The sequence below is a fragment of the Melanostigma gelatinosum genome, assembly GCF_949748355.1.
Source record: "Melanostigma gelatinosum genome assembly, chromosome: 10".
Classification (NCBI taxonomy): domain Eukaryota; kingdom Metazoa; phylum Chordata; class Actinopteri; order Perciformes; family Zoarcidae; genus Melanostigma; species Melanostigma gelatinosum.
In genome coordinates this window covers 20,042,973-20,063,621 of record NC_136643.1, presented here as the reverse complement: position 1 = coordinate 20,063,621, position 20,649 = coordinate 20,042,973, and the positions used below count along the sequence as shown (strand labels likewise).

The 20,649-nt window shown below is 44.4% G+C and overlaps 2 protein-coding genes across 2 annotated transcripts; one reads left to right on the top strand and one right to left on the bottom strand.

Moving 5' to 3' along the window:
* Positions 1 to 93: 93 nt before the first annotated feature.
* gcc2 (GRIP and coiled-coil domain containing 2) lies at positions 94 to 17,044 on the bottom strand. Its single transcript, XM_079276850.1, has 24 exons — positions 16,945 to 17,044; positions 16,240 to 16,302; positions 16,023 to 16,107; positions 15,846 to 15,925; positions 15,632 to 15,736; positions 14,989 to 15,493; positions 12,719 to 14,889; positions 12,076 to 12,139; positions 11,863 to 11,963; positions 11,616 to 11,714; positions 10,789 to 10,908; positions 9,906 to 10,070; positions 9,571 to 9,675; positions 8,853 to 9,015; positions 8,277 to 8,377; positions 7,964 to 8,041; positions 7,720 to 7,857; positions 6,909 to 7,027; positions 6,525 to 6,701; positions 6,183 to 6,391; positions 4,147 to 4,374; positions 3,726 to 3,865; positions 1,600 to 1,801; positions 94 to 1,435 (listed from the first exon to the last, which is right to left on the bottom strand). The coding sequence occupies exons 1-24, from the start codon at positions 16,948 to 16,950 to the stop codon at positions 1,362 to 1,364; spliced, it is 5,298 nt and encodes a 1,765-aa protein (XP_079132976.1). The 5' UTR covers positions 16,951 to 17,044; the 3' UTR covers positions 94 to 1,361.
* Positions 2,313 to 3,299, top strand: tmem223 (transmembrane protein 223). Its single transcript, XM_079277745.1, has one exon. The coding sequence runs from the start codon at positions 2,445 to 2,447 to the stop codon at positions 3,159 to 3,161; it is 717 nt and encodes a 238-aa protein (XP_079133871.1). The 5' UTR covers positions 2,313 to 2,444; the 3' UTR covers positions 3,162 to 3,299.
* Positions 17,045 to 20,649: the final 3,605 nt, after the last annotated feature.

The following is a 20,649-nucleotide window of genomic DNA, read 5'->3' as shown; positions in this document are numbered from 1 at the left end:
CTTGCTGAAATAAATTGTGACTGATTTCATATAATGAACTGCAGATGCAAAGTTTCACATCAAAATGCATTATAATGAAAGTAATTGGAAACATTTTCCTCCATGTTAACTTTATTTTAGTTTACAGCCGGAAACAACCAAAAAGAAAATAAGAACTGTCAAGTTAACATCCTGCAAATGCCCCGTCATTTTTATACACATCCAATTCCTTAAGTTAATCTCTCATAGCTCCTCCTGACATGAACCCTCATAAATACAAAAGCCTTCAATAAAAATACATTCACTTATGCTGAAGGAATCACAGAAAAAAGCTGCCACTGGAATGAGAAAATGAGCAGGCGAGTTATCTTCATCGTCGGTAGGACTTGAGCAGCGTAATGTCAGTGTGGGGGGGCTTTGGTGCAGAATTATCTTGCAGATGGAGTCTCAACAAATCTTTCATCTTCGGCGATTACAGCAGCACAACGACTAACAAAACCACAATTATTTCCAAAACAGATTGAACCATTGAAATCATAAATTCAACATTAAATAATAACAACCACAACAAATAATAACAACTACCTACACAGCAACCAGAACAAAATCTCAAACCAACCATCACTCTAGGATGTGATGAATCCAGGCAACGTGTAAACAATTAAATGTTTACTGGGGTGTATTTCAAGCACGTGTCAATTTTCCTACTGAAGGAATGGGGGAAAGGCCAGCCTCTAAGGTAGTAAGACATATTAAAACAACCAAACATTTAATCACGCCCTTAAATATTGTTAAAAGCATATACGGTTTGTACCGAATATGCTAAAACTCCAGTATAATGTACTGTGCTACACAGGACAAGCCCAATAGAAGTGCAAGAAAAATCTTGGAAATTAATCAAAGATCTGAAAATGATATTCAAGTTATTTCATGCTATTAGATATTACCATATGTGCACATCGTGTACGTTACACAATGTTTTCCACAGTGCTAATGATGTCTTATAATGCCATTTGAGCTCCCCTTCAAGAAATGTCCAGTAACTATCGTTATAAAATGGATCAAAAGTAAGAGTGAGGAAGACAGGAATGTGTCACAGTTAACTTGAATTGGTAGGAGACTAATGTAACTATTGCACCGCAAATTCAAGTCAATATTAATGTCAAATGATGTAATCTCTACCACACACTTCTCTGATACTTTCCTTGGTCCCTTCTATGGTGTGCCCTAAATTTAGTAAATGCCCAAGTTAACCTCCAACTTTTGCCACTAATTTTAAATGTGCGGCATCAGTGCCGAGTACGTGTTTTCACAGAAAATGGCCCGGTAACATCTGGGCGCTGTGCTCCGAGTGTTTGTGTTGGGTTGGTGGATCATCAAGTCTATCTGATCCCAGACCAGCTGTGAAGATAGGAGCTCCATCCTGAGCCCCGAGAACCGGACCCCTCTTCCTCACCTGCACAAAGGAGATCAAAGAACACCCGATTAAAAATGACAGAGACATTGACAGTATATCCTGCAGCACAAGAGGTGTGTGTGTGTGTGTGTGTGTGTGTGTGAAATCATGATTAGCAGACTATTTGTGTGAGCATTTCTAAAGCCTGTCCACTTCAACCATACCTTGTGCAATGGCCGCCAGTTTGCTTTTCTCCTCTGGACTGAGCTGCAGCATTGTGTGAATGACGGGCAGCAGTGCCTGCCTCTCGCTGCCAGATTGCAGGAAGATGAACTGCAGCAGGACGTTCTTCAGATACTCCAGGTTGGCCACGCTCTTCTCCCTCTCCTGGTTTCGTTCCAGACGACGCACTTCACTCTTCAGCAACTACAGAGGCAGGTAGAACAAATCGGCAACATTAAATAATTAAAAAGCCGAAGTGTTGGCATCGTCCCTGCCTTGAATATTATTAGTTTCCCAAAATCTGCATATCAACCTACACACTAGATCTCCCACGAGTGGACAAGATTTATTATTTGGTCAATAGATGAGCAACCGATGTCTGGCAAATTGAAGGAAACACATACCATGAAAAGAAAAACTGAACATTTGAACAGGAAACAAGTAGGAATGCACGATATATATCGGGCTGATAAATTAAAGGGCAATAAAGTGTATTCACCAGTAAATAGCAAGCAGCATTTTCTTAGTATACAGAGTTACATTATTATGTTACACAATGTGCGGTTAATAATACAAATATAGCCAATATACGAATGGGTTGTGTTAGTTTGCAAATCTCGATTATAACGCGCGCATTACGCACACGCTCGGAAATTAATTTTGGTCCACGCCACTTCCCGTAAGCTAACACCTTACGTCACACAACAAGTATGGCGGCGCCCTCTGAGCTGCTGCTGCTGTCTGGTGCGTTGGGAGAGAAGCGTTGAAACGATTTTTGAACATTTATTAACGAAGCTTTCTGGTGAAATAAGTGTGGGAGAATTAAAGCCGTGTATGCTCGTGAAAGATGGGTTTAGCGAGGTTGCTTTGCGGGGCCCTGGAGTATTACTCCAAACGTGTTCGACTCGTCAATATTCAGCAGATAATATTAGTCCACAGAAGCAGCCGCGGTGTCGCTCATAGACAGCCGGCTGTCCGCCTCTGCTCCTCCGCGCAGCCCTCCAGAGACGTCGCCCTGTTCGAGCACGACAGGACCCGCTTCTTCCGGCTCCTCGCGGTTTTCTGTGGCGGCCAGTTTATCTTCTGGACGTACCTGGGCCACTTCGCTTACACTGAGCTCAGAGACACAGGGGGCGCTACTGAGAAATTGAAAGCCAGGACGTCCTCCACCACCACCACCGGACTCGCCGGGATGTGGAGTGTTGAGATGAACCTCGGGTCAAGCGCCTGGAGGTACGGCTTCACGCTGGGATGCCTGAGCATAGGAGCGGGGATCGTCGGGCTCGGGCTCCTGTTCTGCAGGCGCTCCGTCAGCCGGGTGGTTTTACATCAAGGCGGGAGGATGGTGACGGTCTCCACGCAGTCGCTTTTGGGACCAGACCGGGGCCGGAGAATAACAGTCCCTCTGTCCCAGGTGGCCTGTCACGCTCACAGACACGAGTCCCCCTCGTTCATCCCGCTCAGGGTCAAAGGACACAAGTTCTACTTTCTTCTGGACAAAGAGGGGACTGTGAACAACGCGAGGCTGTTTGACATCACTGTTGGTGCTTACCGGCCAGTTTAATGTCTTGTTACTGCGACACTGTATCGGACACCAAACACCAATGGAACACTGGCTGTGTTCTTTACATGGCTGCCAAAAAAATGTCAGATTCTGTTTCATTATCTCTCTTCAATTAAATAAAATCTAAGATCAAACATCCTCCCGGATGCATCTTTTCATATATGTTCACAATATATGTTTAGTTTCTTTCATATGTATTGTCTCTATTATGTTGGTTATTCTGTACACACATCTGTCCATCCTGGGAGAAGGACACCTCCTCAGTTCCTCTTGCTGAGGTTTCTTCCATTTATTTCCACCATTAAGAGTTTTTCCATATTTGCAGCAAGGGTCCAAAGACAGGGTGTCGTATGCTACACAGATTCTAAAGCCCCATGAGACAAATTTGTGACTTGTGATATCGGATATAAATAAAATTGACTATCATATTTAAAATCACTTAGAATTAACAATAAGTAATTTGAAATCACTCATGGAACAGTTTGAATAAATATGCTGTGGAATTAAAATGAAAAACGTCTTTGCATTTTCTGACTGTTTGTCTACTCGTGTGCGTATACATACGGTGATCTGCTCCATGAGAACAGCATTGGTGGCCTCAGTTTCATGCAGGAGGCTGTTCATGTGCTCCATACTGCGCGTGGCTGTGCTCAGCTTTACACTCAGCTCTTGTTTGGTAGGCTCCACCGTCCACACGAAAGGCTCTAGGGACCAAACCAAAGACAAGTTTAAGATCACAGTTTTACAAAGTCATGGGCAGAGAAGCTGATTTACATAGCATGATACATTAATAAATGAATAACAATCCCTCCAGTCTATGGTGAAGTAGAATTTTTTAGTTATTTACAAATTACCATTCCTTGACAAAGACAGTGACAGGATGAGTGTTCAGCATTTGTCTTTGATTAAATATGCAGAGTTCTGTGCACGTTGCTTTTACAAACTGAATAACTGTTACAAGGGGCCCCTCCTGTTTCAAACGCACCTTGTTTAGGGTCCGGGGCCATGAGCAGCTGCTCCAGAGAGGGCAGGGGCGACAGAGCAGGGGCCGGGCTCTCGGTCTCGGTGGTCTCCATGCCCTCGCCCTCCTCTCTGGCCATAGACTGGAGGTCGCTGAGGGCCATTATTCCCATACCTGCCGTGTTGTGGTCCGTGTTTCTGCGCTGGGGGTCCGACAACAGGGACTTACGGCCGGACTGGACCGCCACTGAACCTGAAAGTGTGTAAAGGTTGAGAGACATTATTAATTGTTTGGCAGGTGAATAAAAGCATATTAAAAAGCAGAGAATGAGGTAAAACACAAAAAACGCATTTAAAAATATTCATAATTTATTAAAGGGTGGGTTGCATAAACTAGGATAACATCAAAGGTTATCTGTCATTTAAGTTTCAACTATGACTCTTTTGTTACGTTGAACACAAAATTTGTGTTCATTTTTTGCTGCCTGATGTTTACCAGTGTGAACGGTGCAAAAGCTAAATAAATATGGGTTTAAAATACATAAATAAATATTTTTTGGATGCCTATTGTCAAAGAGCACCTCTGAACTCTGTGCTGAGGATCAATCTGTAACCACACTAAACACAACCCCTGCTTAATTTAACAGCAAAATTGTTAGTCAGTGTCCTACTTCATTGCGACATGAGGGGGCACCAGACACATTGGTGTTAACCAGATCTTCAGTTGGTATAAACAACAATGACAAGCGTGAATAGAAGGGAGAGAAAGAAGGGTGAGGCTCTTGAGGGAGTTGGTGGACAAAAGAGAAGATTATGATTAATGAACCAACAGACCAGACACTAAAGCTCCCCTCAGCTTCACACCTCCAGTCTGCTACTCTTACCTCCTCTCCACATGTAGTGGAGTGAGGAGAGTGAGACGCTGAAGTGCTACATGCGTACATCTTCTTTGTTTGTGTAAATGCATTGGAGTTTGATCAGATTTTGTAGCCTGATCAGGGTTCAGAAAAACATCTTTGGCCTATAATACTGCGTCTGCGTAATGTTGCTACTTCTGATCCTTCTCCTGACACAACACTCCTCGTCATAGTATGAGCACAGATGTAATTAATTCAATCTGTTATAGGCTCAACACTCAGGAGGACAGACTCATGATAAATCAACCTGTAGTGGTAAAAGCTATGAGGGGGATAAAAGACAGAAATTTAGATTTCCTGGACCAAATACTGAGCACAGTTTCTGGAACTAGTATTTGTAATTTGTGTTTATGTTCTGATATATAGGATTGATTAAGGAGTAAACGGGACAAAACAATGAAAATAGATACATTTTACTGTTGTTATTTATCTCATTAAAAAAAATTATATGAGGCCAGTAAAAATGGTCCAGGGGCCAGCAGTGTTATGGCCCACCAATAAATACACTGGTGTTGAACCCTTCTGCATTTTAACTGCCATTAAATGCAAATACAGAGGTTAAAAGGCTCGAGCACGACTTCCAGTAAGGGCTAACATTGCCGCCCCCCCCCCCCCCCCCATTTTTCGGGCAAATTTTGGCGCGCATGTGCGAGCCGCTAATGATGAGTCTCTCCAGATGCCACAGTGAGCTGTTCGCCACACTGAGAGGCGGGAATGGAGCCGACGAGGTCCGCCAACACCTGGCTATGCTGGAGTGACAGAGAAGAAACACACACACACACACTTTCCTAGTCAATGTATTTGCTGTTTGACTGCAGAGGGCAGCTGTGTGGGAGGTGATGAATGAGCTTCCAATGCTGCTCTACTGATAACCACACCAGCACGCCCTTTCCTCCGTTCTCTCTCCCATCATTCCTCTGCTAGAGACAGAAACTTCAGTGCTCTTAACACCTGCAGATGCTTTGATGGATCTCTTCATATGATACCATTCATGCAGTGCATTACTGCAGTCTATTTGACCAGCATTAACTTATTGGATCATTCTGCCTCATAATATAACAGATACATTTGTTACCTCACCTGTTTCCAATCAGGTACTTATTGCGTGATGTATTTAAATGGATCAAGTTGTTTTTATGCTTACTGTTCTGGCTCTGCAGGCGGAAGAGTTGCTCTTCAACGCGGGTCAGCTGGCTCTGCAGGGTCTCCACGGTGGCCCGGTGGTCATCCTGCAGCTTCCTCAGCTGCTCCCTGTAGGTGTGGCGCTGGGCCTCGAGCTGGGAAGACAGGTCAGCCTGAGCCTGGGACATGTCCGACCTCAGAGCCACGTTCTCCGACTGCACCGACAGCAGCCTGGAGGCGGACACAGAGTGAGAATCAGCAGGAATGTCATATGAGAGAAATGTTAGGATGCATATCGGGAGTGTGAGAATACTTATAATATATCAACTTGGTCGTATTGTAAACGAGGGACAAGCCAGCTCACCTCTCACGGAGCTCGGCCTCCTTGCTGACGGTTTCCTGCAGGATTTTGTTGTGTCTCTCCTGCAGAGTGTCGTGCTCAGTCTGGAGCTGCTGCAGCTCGGCCGTGCTGCTCTGGAGGCTCTGCTGGCTCTCTGCCAGCCTGGACCTCAGCTGTTCTACCTGGGAGGAAAACTGCTCCCTGCCAGACACACCACATATTCATTATGTTCACACCACTCCGACAATGTTGACTGACGCATAGTAAACATGATCCATTGAGTAGCTGCCTCTGTGCCTGCAATTTTATGACAAAAACATCTAAATTCTTTCCCATGTGATATGTTTACCGTTTCTGGTTGCAACCCTGTATCTTCATGCATAATTGTCATACAGGTGTCGTCCTTACCTCTCTAATTTTGAGTCTCCTTCGCTCCGGGCAGTGGTTTTACTCTTCTGCTGTTTGAGCACATTGTGGACTCGCACCTTATAGCCGTCAAACTCGCCAGATGTTGCCATGAACTCAGCCTGGAATCAGCACAAAGATGTGCAGTAAATAACACAGCACACGTTCACTGGAGATTCTAAAAACACTTTTGCACAATTAAATAAAACTGCAATAGAGTTTGACGGACTATGACAGGTGAGCAGATTTGTGGCGGTCATTTCTGGCGGCCAATTAAAGGAGAATACTGGAGTTTAACTCTACTGTGGTCACATCATTTAAAGCCCTGTAGCCACTTAGCCAGCTCTTATATAGATTCTCACTAATAATAATAATAATAATAATAATAATAATAGGGTGGACAAGCTATTAAATAAACACATCTCAGTGTAAACAACATAATAACAGCGCCACAAACTATGGCCCCCATTAGTTGGAAAATCTCTTAAGGATGGTGGGGAAATGTGGCCTTCACACAGAGTAGCAGTAGATACAGATGTCAGAAAATAATAAGACAAGCATATGAAGAGTTTGCTCAATGCTTCTTGGCTGGTTCCACATTTGCAGACAGATAGTAGATGTTGGGGGTGTGTTTGATATGAGACATGTTTTTCTACAGCCAAAAGACTGCAGTCACATCTCAGTGGTGCAAAAAACAAGACGCTGATTAATCGATTTGTCATTTTACCGGCAATCAATGAACAAAACAAATGTTGCTGCACTTTTTTTGCAGCCCTATATATTGCCGTTCTCTCTAAGTACTGTGTGTGTGTACCTTAGCAGTATCTCTCTCCTGCTGCAGGCTGTTGATGCGTTGCTGCAAGGAGCTGTTGGTTCTCTGTTGCTGTTCCAACGCAGACCTCAGCTGCTCCTGCAGACGATGTCGCTCGCCCGTGAGCTCGCTCACCTCGATCTCAACGCACAAAGGTCAATGTTAGACAATATTGATTTATAAAACTAGATACTTTATCAAAAGGGATAGCTGAGAGAAGTTTTTCTAGGAAATCCAGCTTTGATACCTTGGAGTTTTCTAGCTGCTGTTGATTCGCCTCCAGCTCGCCTTTCAGAGAGGACTGCAGCATCATGAGGGAGCTTTCCTGCATACACACAAATTTAGATGCATACAACCATATAAACAAACACGGCAACACATCAACTATGCCCAACATCTTCAAGGCCTCCCTAACAACCATGCCCACACATGGTTGCATAACACTATTTACATTCATCAGGCAGCAATGTCACACACAGTAACAAAAAATCCTGTGGGACGCACTTACTAAGACACACACACACACACACACACACACACGCACACGCACACAAACAGACCTGCATCTTGGCATCAGCCAAGTCCTTCTTGGTCTTCACCATCAGCCGTTTCATCTTTGAGGTTTTCTCCTCCCCCTGGTCCAGCTGGGACTTCAAAGCCTCTGGAGAGACAAACACACAGGCAGATGTGCACACAGACAGAAAAAACATTTTAGTTGAAAAACAGTGTCTCGAGATTTCTTTTCACCTTTTTCATTTATTACACAGCTCGACAGTGCAGAGAAACACGGAGAGAGGCAGAAAATGGCAGAAAACAGAGGGCCCTGCAGCTACACATAGACAGTAAATCATTACAGCTCTGCCGGAATAATAAATGTTTACCATCAGCGGACGCGGACTGGAGTTCCTAAAACTGTGCAATAACATTAGACCTGTAGTATTTATTACTTTGTCAATATCAAAAGGACCTAGAGTACATAGTGCATTCTTTTATTAGAAATTCTATTTGGGCTGGTGAGTGTCAGCCCTCTCTGGTGTGATGGCTCTGATGCAGTTTGTTTGATGGTATATTTAATGTAGAACTGGTGAACACCACACCAGTTGTAGGTCTGACCGATCTTAGCGACTCATACGCACCGATTTCCTGTTTGAGTGAGTCCTCCTTCTGGGTCAGGGTGTTTATCTGGGCCTTTGACTCCTCGGCACACTCCTCTCTATCCAAGAGTTTGGCATTGAGCTCTCTCACCAGGCGTTCGTAGTCGGCCATCTCCATGTCCAGCAGAGAGCTCTGCTGCGCCTCCTAGAGGCAGAGCCAATGTACTACGTCATTCCAGCGAGCAAAGCTAAAACCTGATCTCTCTCTCTTCAGTCAGGTCCTTCTCTCAAACCTTTAGCTAGTTTAGAATGAAAACTCCTGTTCAACAACTGACGTCATCTTCATCCATCATTTTATTGATAATTTCAGACTTAAAATAATAATTTACAGAGCCAAATCAAGTTTAAAATGAGCAGTTGTCCTACTGAAAGATAGTCCTAAATAAAAGACACGGATATGACAATAAAATAGTCTTTCAAGAGATTTCGTCATCTGTGAATGTGACTTTTGAGTCACAAACACTGTGTCTGTTGGGCTGCACTACCAATGTGGACACATGACATGAAGTCAGACCTCCACGTATACTGCTGTACTCCACTAATGGAAAAGAAACAGCAGCTTCTGTGCTGTGGGCTACATTTGCTCTCTTTCTCTCTGAAAGGTGCTGCTGTAGCTGCAGGCGGGCCATCACCAGTCCAGTCGCTTGACTGGACATGCCCTCAGAGACACTAGTGTCCGAGAAGCAGTGTGTGTGTGTACCTTGCGTAGCTGTTCCAGCTCCTGGGCAGTCTGCTGAGACTTTTGCTGCTGCTTGCGGAGCTGGGCTGACAGCTCTTCGACCTCCTTCGTTGCAGATGACAAGTCCTGGAGAAGCAAGCCAACACACACATGCATACACACATTTAAAAAAAAAGGGTTTTCAGTGTGTATGTACCGTGATTTCATATAATTATATCAACCTTTATAAACGTACAGCCGTGTAGGTCATATGAGTTTTTTTGTCAGTATTTGTAAAATCCTTTGAACCATGTGGCTCTATTATGAGATCAAAATACTAGATTGGGAGCAGAGTATCCATCTCTCCTTATTTCTACCTTGATCTTCTGTTCTTTCATGGCTCTCTCAGCCAGCAGGTCTCTGTCCAGACCGGTTGAATGTCTTTGCAGCTCCTGGTTTTGAGCTTCCAGCTGCCTCACTGTGCTCCTGGTCATCTCCATACAGGCCAGCAGGTTCTCCTTCTCACTGCTAAGTGTCTCCGTCTGTAAAAGCATTAACAGTTCATGGTATCTCTTCTATCAGGTGCTACAGTTACACCTCCAAGATGGCGACTTCTCAGGAAGAGAAAATAGAGAGAATTTGTTCGATGAAACCTCAAAGTTTTGACTCTGATGAGTTGAGAATATTCCCATTTGCCGTTTTGCTGATTTCAGATTCAAGGCTTTTACCTGAAAATGCACATGTGGGTAAATGCACCACAACTGCATGAACACACGTGACACATTCTAGAGTCATTCATGCAAATCTGACAGTGCCAGGCTCTGAGGGATTTCTCTGCAAGGAACACTGAACCAGCAGCAGCAGCAGCTACCTCCCCTCATCTGTCAGCCAAACACTGAAGCTATGATCGGTAAACAGAGATGTCCAGACGTACTCTTAGATCCCTGACTAGCTCTCAGTCTGCCTGCACCCCCCCCCCCCCCCCGAGACCCATGAGTGCACACAAGTATAAACCTGTGTCTCAGAGAACTGTGTTGCACTAGCACAGAGCAGATGGAAGCTATAGTCATATATATATATATATATATATATATTTGTGGCTGGGTAAATCAGATGGAGTTATGAGAGAAGCATTGGACAGATCTATCGCTGGACGAAGCGGCACTGCTGCGTAGATTTACTGGAGGGCGAGAGCAGTTTTGTCCATTTGTTAGTAGTAATGTTCAGGTGCGTGTGTGATTGAGTGTTTGTTTGCGTTACCAGTGTGACAGCACTGCTGAGTCGTTTGGTCAGCTCAGCGATCTGTCTCTCCGCCTCCACCACCTTCTCTCTCTCCTTATCCAGCTGCTCCGTCTGCCTGTCGTAATCTATCTGCATATTCTACACAAACGCACACGTACTCATTCATTAGTGGACAACTCAGTGAAGGTAAACACCGCATCTCAGATGTGAGTATGCGGGACAAAACTCTCATTAGACACAACAGACTGGTTTCCTCTCTAATGGAGGCACAGTCGTAAAGCACAGTGCCGTCTGGGGGCTGCTTATGGAGACCTCTGCGAGGGAAATCGGGGGGAAAAAAAGAAGACATTTTCAAAGCAAGCATGCTTCCATTTGCCAATTAGCATATATTAGGAACACATACAAATGAATCCTATATAATCATTTAAACAGTCCAACAGCTGGAGAGACATCTAGACACCAACACGTTCTGTCACTTTCAATCAGCCATGGAGGCAAAATAAATAATATTTATAAATAGTGCCTTGTGTTGTCAATATCCTGACATGAAAACCACTACGAATATTAGTACATTACATACTTACCCATGCTCTATTTTGGAATCTAGCAGAAACATATTTTTTATTTGTTCTTAAGTTCATCGTTTGGTACATCAGTAGAAATAATGACTTACAGTTAAATATGCCACTGTTACTGAATAGTTACCCGTTTGCAGGTCCGGTGTCTAAACCTGGCAGCAGCTATTTGCATCACTGTCTTTGTGGAAGTAACTTTTAGTGTCGGATACCATTACAGAATGTAAGCAGGATATTCTGGTAGCTCTTCTGTCCCACATAGGCACTTACCTTGTAGCCTTCAGCACCATGGATGATATCTTTCATGGAGCTGTTCACTTTCTCCCTCTCTGCTCTCAGTGATTCTACTTCTTCCTTGAGGGATGCAACCTGGAAGAAAAAACTAATTAAATTGTGGATTCAGCCATGTAAGCATAGAGGGGGAAAAAAAATATATAACCTGCAGGAAACACTGTACCATGTAAACTCAATCGCCATATTCATGTTGTTAAATATAGAAAGGCAACATTTACTCTACCTCTTTCTTTCTGGTTTCCAGCTCCTTCTTTGCTTTGATGGCCACGGCCTTGATTTTGTTCATCTTCTCATCTTTTTCTTTGAGTCCTTTCTCCAGGAGAGCTGAGGGGAGCAGCAGTTACGAGGTCTGAGTAATTTATAATCTATAATGTATGCAAGCTAAATTGTTTCTTTTGAAAAAACATACATTTAGTAAAATAATAACAAGTGTCACCTATTTTCTTTGTGATCTCACTGGCTGCATTTTCCTCAGAGGAAGCCGACTGAGCAGCAGACTCCTGAGAGAGAAAACATCAGAAGAAGAAAAACACTCCAATTACACATGATTATTGAAGGAAGTTTTGGGGTTTTTTTAGGTTTGAAGCTGCTGACGTCTAATTTTTTTGCTCAAACATTATCATCATTTCCATGAGAGAAATCTTTTCTCCAGAATTGGATTTCAGGTCGAGTGGATAAGCCCAACCCTCCTCCGAGTGACAGAAATAACAACTGCAGTATTTCTAGAGCTAAAAGAAAACATTGCATTTATCTGTTATTTTGTCAATAAAAGCAGACAGCCTTCTAGACAAACTTGTCCTTTGTCAAGCTGTCACCTGCACATGTTAAATATTTTTACGATATAACTTTAAGTCACCGTGTTACAGTTGGGATTTTGGCAATTTCCAATGGTGCTCCCAGAAAAGGCATCTTTACAGACAGCCGTCATGAATCTGATTATTGTGGCTTCTTGATCATGTCTGATTAGGCAGTTAAAGCTAAATATGGTCGATCACAATTCATTATTTATAATATTTATGGTCAGGGACTAAAATCAGGTTGAATTCCCATTTCTTGTAGACTACGAAGTGTTCCCTCACCTGGAGAGCAGCAATTTCACTCCTCAACTGAGATATGAGTGAATCCTTCTCTGTCAGCTGGTCTTTGAGCTCTCTCGTCTCCTTCTCCATTTCCCCTTCCTCCTTTTCTTCTTCCTCTTGAGTCATCTGAGAAATGTGAGCCTGCAGTCTCTGGCTCTCCACATTAACCTTCTCGTTGACGGACTTCATATCCTCCAGGTCTTTCTGCAGCCCTTCGGTATCCTTCACCACCTCCTCCAGGTTGTTCCTCGACATGCTCTTCTCCTGTTCCAGGTCTGCGATACGAGCCTGGAGCTCCTTCACCACCTCCTCTAATCCCATCACCCCTTGAGACTCCTCCAGACTACTCCTCAGCAGCACCTTCTCCTTCTCCAGCTCCTCCACGCGTGCTCGGAGCTCCTCAACTTCCTCTGTGGAGGTTTTGAGCACGTCAGAATGACTTTCCTCCAGGGTTGTGATGGTGGTGCGGGCCCGATCTCCCTCCTCTGCCAGCGAATTCAACTTCGCCTCCAGGCGATTCTTTTCAGACGTCTCCTGCTCTAGCCGAGCCTCCAGGGCTGCCAGCTTGGAGCCCAAAAGCTCCTGTGTTTCCTGAGCTTTGGAAAGCCCAGAAGATGCCTCTTCATACTGTTGTTGGAGGTCGGCCTTCTCTGTATAGAGGTCTTTGATAGTCAGCTTTAAAGCAGAAACCGTCTCCTGTCGTCTTTCCAACGCCTCTCTCAGGCTCTCCTCCATCTTCTCCCTCTCCTCTTTCAGGTGTTGCACTTCATCCTCCCTCTCCTTTTCCAGGCTCTTCAAATCCTTCTCGTTCTCTTTTGTCCTGTCGTTGTTCAGCTGTTGCATTTCCTCTCCTCTGTGCTGAAGCTGGGACCGCATTTCGTCCCGCTCTTCAGTCAGCGTGTTGACCACCTCTTTCAGTTCTTGAGTCGTGTTTTCCTTCACTTGCAGTTGGGAGAGGATCTCCACATTCTGCCGGGTCAGTTCCTCCACAGATTGCTTCAGCTCACAGGCCAAAGCCGTTTGTTCCTCTACAGACAACTGGAGCTTGTGGTCCTCGCATGCAAAACCTTCAAGCTGCAGCCTCAGGTTCTCCCTCTCCTCTTTCAGGTGTTGCACTTCATCCTCCCTCTCCTTTTCCAGGCTCTTCAAATCCTTCTCGTTCTCCTGAAGCATCCTCTCGATTTCTTTTGTCCTGTCGTTGTTCAGCTGTTGCATTTCCTCTCCTCTGTGCTGAAGCTGGGACCGCATTTCGTCCCGCTCTTCAGTCAGCGTGTTGACCACCTCTTTCAGTTCTTGAGTCGTGTTTTCCTTCAGTTGCAGTTGGGAGAGGATCTCCACATTCTGACGGGTCAGTTCCTCCACAGATTGCTTCAGCTCACCGGCCAAAGCCGTTTGCTCCTCTACGGACGACTGGAGCTTCTGGTCCTCACCTGCGAAACCTTCAAGCTTCAGCCTCAGGTCTTGTAGGTTCTTCATCAGAGTGTTTCTCTCCTCCACCAGTTCATCCCTCTCTTGGCTAAGCTGTTCCATCTCGTCTTGGAGTTCCCGTTCAGTAATTGCACCTTGCTCCGTCATGGCTTTGTACTGAAGAACAACATTTGTCATCTTCTCACCCAGTTCTGTCTCCACACCTTGTATTATGTCCGTCATGTGTTGACACTCTGTCACAGCAGAGTCTCTTTCACTGGTCAGAGCCTCACACTGGGCCTTCAGCGCCTCTGGATTCAAAGGGTTTTGGTCCACAGGACTGATTGCTGACTCGCTTCCATCTTTGTGCGCTTCACTCTGCTGCTGAAAGTCTCCTTGGACTTCCTGTTGGTCAGGGTCCAGCATTACGGTCGGGTCACTGGGAGCACTTTCCCGGCTCATCTGCAACTCATTGATTTTGAACTCCATCTCTTCTCTCTCTATCTGAAACTCCTCCTTGGCCCTCTCCAGATCTGCCTCGAGCTCACTCTTCACATTGCTGAGCAGGGTGAGCTCGTCCTGCAACATGGTGCTCTGGGATTGGAGTTCTTCCACGGCTGCTCTCAGTCTTCCGGTCTCCGTCTCCTCCCCATCGCTGTGGCTGGAGTCTCCCTGACTGCAGGCAGACAGCTCCAGCATTTTGGCGATCCCTGAACCTCGGGCCGGGTCCTCGTCTTCCTCCTGCACATCCTGCAGGTAGCTGTCTGGAAAAATAAAGGGTACCGTTAGCTGGAAAAGTATTTTCTAATCTGGAGATTAGGCTTCTGTTTTGGCCTCTTTGTTTAAACGAAGTGCCGCTTTACCTTTGAGAGCGAGCTGCTCCGTCAGCTCCTCCTGGAGCAACAGGAGACGCTCCCTCTCGATTTCCCAGTCCTCCTCCAGAGCCCTCATCTCGTCTTCGTGCTGCAGACTCTTCTGAGCCAGCTCCTCCTTCAGGTTCTCCACCTCCTGCTGGGTCTTCGTCAACTCCCTTTGGCGGCTCTCCTGCAGCTCGCCGATCTCCTGGGATTTCAGCTCTTGGGTCGCTTCCAGTTCAGCTCGAAGGGATTCCAGCTTAGCTTCTAAGCAAAGGCGGACCTCTTCGGCGCTCTCTTTTGCACTGGCATGTTCAGCCAGGCGCTCCCTGTCTCTTTCTCTTTCACTCTCCCTGTCACTTTCTTCTCGCTCTTTCAGCAATTTCTGGAAATAACACACTTCTTCTTGGTGTTTGTTGTTAGATTCCTCAACGCTGCTCTCTAGGCTCTTGATCTTTCTCTGGTGGTCATCTATTACACGGGCAAGCTCTCCTTGCAGCACCAACAGATCACCCTGCGCAAAAATAACAGTTTTGTTACGGCAATCTGTATTATAAGCGGCATACTTGTCACAGAGTTCTCAGAGAAACCCTGTAGAATTCAGTAAAACTGGCACATGAATCAGTCATTTAGTATTTGTGTTGTATTTCACCTCCGCTTGCTGCTTCGTCTTCTCTAGATCTTTACGAGATAGTGAAAGACTTTGCTGAGTTTCTGCCTTCTCCAGTAGTAAGGCATCCATCCTCTCAGTCAGCTCCTATTAAACACACACACCCACACGAAGCAGGAAGGAAAATGAAGCACAGCTTATTAACAGAGGAACATGTAAAGCAGACACGTGATGAAATTCTGCCCTACAAACAAACCTGTATCAGAGTGGAGTCATCTGAACTGTTGTTATAGTTTTTGGATTGCTGTGTGAGGGATTTAACTTCTTTTTCCAGATCTGAAAAAGGAAGTAATGTCACATACTTACATACAGCACATACACTATTTATCCACAGAGCCAAACAAGCCTTTACATCATTTAGACTCAAGCTAACCTGCACATCTGCCCTTCATCTTCTGCATGGCCGCCATCTGCTTCTTTGTAAACTTGATGAGGTCATCTTTGGACAGCGTGTCCATCTGAGAATACAATATAATGAAAGAAAAGAGAGAAGCATGAATCTTCACCAAAACACATATCGAACAATTAAATCACGTTTATACAAATCTAGACAGGTTTGCCTCTTTGAGAAGCCTGTGATTGTAAAGTACCTTTGACTTGGCTGCACCTGCTGGTGATGGAGATGCAGACTCTGCTCCAGAACCACCAAGGTCCTGTTTCAGTGAATTGAAAAAGAATAAATGACATCTGCAGGTGTGCCCTGTTTTTCTTGACAGATTGACTACCGGGTCTTACAGCCAGAACGGTATTTCCTTTGAAAAATCCTAAATTTAATGTTGCCCTGCTTGTCGGCAAAAGTACATTGTTGATAAAGCATGTTTTAAAAGCTGTCATGCTTCATAGAGAGTCGCTTTTCAATTCGGCATACATATATATGACCAAGTATAAAGACTTTAACTTATATTTCGGCTTTAAGAAAGGTTCGTCTTTCCCCTGCGTCGACATTTACACAGCTATCGGAGCCCTACGGTTAGTCGTCGTGGTTAATATATATGCCGGTTGTATGAGAGTAATGCTGTGAATGCTTCAGAGTAATATCATGTTCTACAAAGTAACGTACGTATCGATATTCAGCGTATTTAACTTAAATAGCAAAGATCTAGAATGAAGTTCGCTGAGTAAACAGGATATAAAAGGACAACCTAACCTGCTAAATTGGTATTTATAGCCCTGTTTCAAAGCCCCAAGAGCCGGTATTACAAACAGCAGAGCATTATATTATTATATATATATATTATGCTATACGTGCTAAATTGAGCCAGACTGGCTAAAGCTAACGTTAACTGAACATTTACCTCCATCTTAGTCGATGTTTGGCTACTTCTCGGTCGTCTGACAGCCACACAGTCCACCGGGAAGTCTCCTGGACAGAGTCAACGCGATACCTGAAGTAATGTCCGATTTTTCCCCTCTGTTTTGGTTAGCAGGCTAAATAGCAACGACTTGCTTCCGCAAACGTCAACCTCGCGACGTCAGCATAGTCGACGTCACACATTCAACAGGATCTTTTTCAACGGTTGAGCCAAAGATCAACATCCACGTGTTGTTACGTTTCTTTGACAGATCGCTTATGAATTGTACACCTACCATCTGACATCTTGTCAGATACAAAGAAATAATATGTTGTTGTTTTTATGTGTAAATTAAAAATACTAGAAGGCTAATGAAGTTTGAAAATAAAAATACCTTTTAGAAGTATATCCTAACAGTTTTTTACTCAGTTTGCCAACAATGAACATTTTGTAAATTACATGTTCGTGTTTTAACGTCCTTAATGGTTTTTACACCATTTGTTTTTACCACAAATTGAATTTAAAAATAAATTACACTAAAATAATGCAAATATGTAGCTGAATGAACCTCACAATACACGCTTTTTTCATGTGTTCTGAATTTGATCCATCCAAAGTTATCAGTTGTTATTGGTTTGCAAGTCTGTGCTGTTAAACATGTGGGTATGTTCACAACCTTTGTGTACAATAATTAAATATAAGATCTCAGTCATATAAGATATTAGATTTTGATAAAAAAAAGTTCTTTCTTTATTTTAATTTCATTAACTTCATTACAATAAACACAATTCTGATTGTTTTCGTTTAACTATTAAAAAAAGCATCTCTCTCTCTCATTAACACATGCAGTGGAGTTGTCAGAATAAGATCAGCCAGATGCCCCAATGACAGTTAAGCACATGTCTTTTTACATTACAGTCATTTAGCAGACGCTTTTATCCAAAGCGTCTTACAATTCAGGTCCTATCACATTTCTACACCGTAGGCACAGCTACGGGAGCAATTTTGGGGTTAAGTGTTTTGCTCAAGGACACATTGACATGCGACTGGCAGAGACCGAAGCCGGGGATCGAACTGCCGACCCTCTGATTGAAGGACGGCCCTATTTTCAACCTTTCAACTAAAAAAATGACTGTAATGTCTTGATGACCAGTATTGAAAAAGACGCAGAAATGAACAGAACACAGAGACCTGGATTAAAAGCAGTTTGGAGACAGCACAGAGTTTGACACGGTAGCTGCAGACAGCACATACTGAGGATGAGAACCTAACTGTATATGAGAACTGTATATATGCAAGGCCATATGGGGCATAAAATCATCCCAAAGCTGCTGATACATGGTGTTGGAGACTGCTATGGGGGGGTATCTGCCCTCATGCTGACATCAGGCCTGTCACAAAGTCAGTGAATGCTATAGCTGTGCTTCTGTATTCCCATCACGTGAGGTTCAGTTGTATCTATTGAATATGGAGAGCATCTGTTTTGACACGAGTGATAGAAGCACTGACAGAGGCCGCTTAGCGAGATGCCTCTCATCCTGACAAGGCGTGGGTGCTCTGGGCAGAGGACTCCCTGTCTCATCTGGAAGAGACCCATCGCTGCCTTCCACTCCGCCTGGGTCAAACACACCCATCCATCACAGCCCCTCCCTTGTGTTCTCCCAGGGCATCGAGCAGTATTCTGCAGCCATTTTTCTCCCCCCACTCGTGGCCGTCAGTCAGGGACGGCTTTGCAGTAATATAACTGACACCGGCTGGTGTTCAGGGAGTAATGAATAGCCTAGCTGGGTCTATCAGGACACTCTTTCATGCTTCTCTCACTCTCTGTTTTTATTTATTTATCTCTCTCTCTTGCTTTCTCCTGCTAGTTTTGTCTCGACAGATTTCAAACTAACACAAAGTGCGATACATCCTCCTCTTCACTGCCTGTCCCTCCCCATCTCTTATAAGGGCTCCTCCTCCTACTGCATTAATACAGATGTGTTTTGTACATTTGACGATGCAAATGGTCAATTTTGCAACAGGGTTGCACAATGAAAGATGCATACTCAGATAGACCTTCACGTCAACAGAAGTTCACCATCCCAGCATAACTAAGATGGGTGGGGAGCCCCCCAGGAAGCCTGACCACAGTCGAATAAAATAAAATAAAATATCTTTATAAGAAATTAGCGCCATGCTACGTCATCAGAATGAAATCTGACGGTCTGCAGACCCTATGAGCAGTGGTTTTGCTGCGGCCTGCTCAGAGCCGTCCAGGTGTCTTCTGTGGAGTTGTTGAAAACAGTAGGGGCAGGTTCAATTCAATTCAATTCATTTTTGTAGAGGCCAAAATCACAAATTTGCCTCAGAGGGCTTTACAATTTGCACACGACATCCTCTGTCCCAGGACCCTCACATCGGAACAGGAAAAACTCCCCCAAAAAAACCTTTAACGGGGAGAAAAGAGGAAGAGACCTGTGGGAGAGCAACAGAGGAGGGATCCCTCTCCCAGGATGGACAGAAGTGCAATGTCATGCAGAATGAACAACATTTACAGAGTTACAACACATTCAATGCATATGACAGAACCACAGCAGGAGGCAAGACCAGGGTCCAGATATAACCATGATCCATAGAAACCTGTGAGGAGAGAAAGCACAGAGTGAGTGAATGAGAGCATAACAACACTGTCCCAATGTAGGAAGTTAGAGTAAATCACAAAATTCAAGGAGGGACCATCTTTACTGTGTGCTGACGGCAGCCTGTGGCTTGCCCTGCACAGCGATCACCAACCATGCAGGACTCAAGAGCGCGACTGAGTCTTCCCCCCCCATCAAACGCTCACCGACAGCATTGGTTCCGAGAAGCCAGGGCTACTAACCTGCATAATAACAGAACCACGGCTGAAAAAGCGTGTTGGTCTCAGCCATCACTTGAGATTAATCACTGTAGTTGTAGAAAGACTGTAGTGGGAGGTAGAACGAAGTCGTCGTCCTCTCCACACTTCATTTTACCTTTCCTGCTCCGTCCACTCCTCCAGTCCACAGCTCTCGATCTCCCAGCCAATCAGGGAAAGGTGACTTTGGGGGTGGTGGGTGGAGTGGTTATGTCACTGACCCCTACAGCGTGATTGAAGCCTCTCAGTGGGGCCTCTTCAGAGAGCTAGAGAGATTACGCCTTCATCAAAACATTGGTATTTACCGGTACATTTATTTGAATACATTTTTCAGATAACATTGTTACCTTTACTCAGCATTTATACTGGTCCACCTCTTTTTTTTGTTTATTGCAAACTGCATTTGATTTCTCCCTGACATTTTACCTCCCCAGACTGGCAGTACCATTTATAGGTTTGACATTTTAACATATGGCTTTGACATTTGAATGTATTAATGAGGGACTTGAACCTCTCAGATTGTTCTTTTCACCACCGAGGCTGAGAGAGCGGGGTCTCTCATAAATACACAAAGATTACACTCCTGAAAGATGACAGAATATTTCATTATGTTCTGAGCTGCTGTTAATAGAGTTGGCTCTTTACATAATAGGTTAATAGTTAATACAAAGTCTGAGTGCCATAATCTCAAGAGAAGGTAATCGGAGGTTGTATATCAAACATAGCTGTAAATGAGAGGGACCAGTGAGTATTGAATCTCATAGATTTGTGATTTACAGTACTTTGTGTTTGTGCGTGTATATGTGCAGCAGTGGACCCGTCCTGATGCT

What these genes read in the sequence shown, in the direction of transcription:
- tmem223 (XM_079277745.1), top strand. Translation starts at nt 2,445, where the DNA reads ATGGGTTTAGCGAGGTTGCTTTGCGGGGCCCTGGAGTATTACTCCAAA.
- gcc2 (XM_079276850.1), bottom strand. An exon ending in TGGCTGATGCCAAGATGCAG is followed by an intron (nt 8,042 to 8,276) that starts GTCTGTTTGTGT and finishes GTGTGTATGCAG; the next exon opens with GAAAGCTCCCTCATGATGCT. An exon ending in AGGAGAGAGATACTGCTAAG is followed by an intron (nt 7,028 to 7,719) that starts GTACACACACAC and finishes TGCTGATTCCAG; the next exon opens with GCTGAGTTCATGGCAACATC.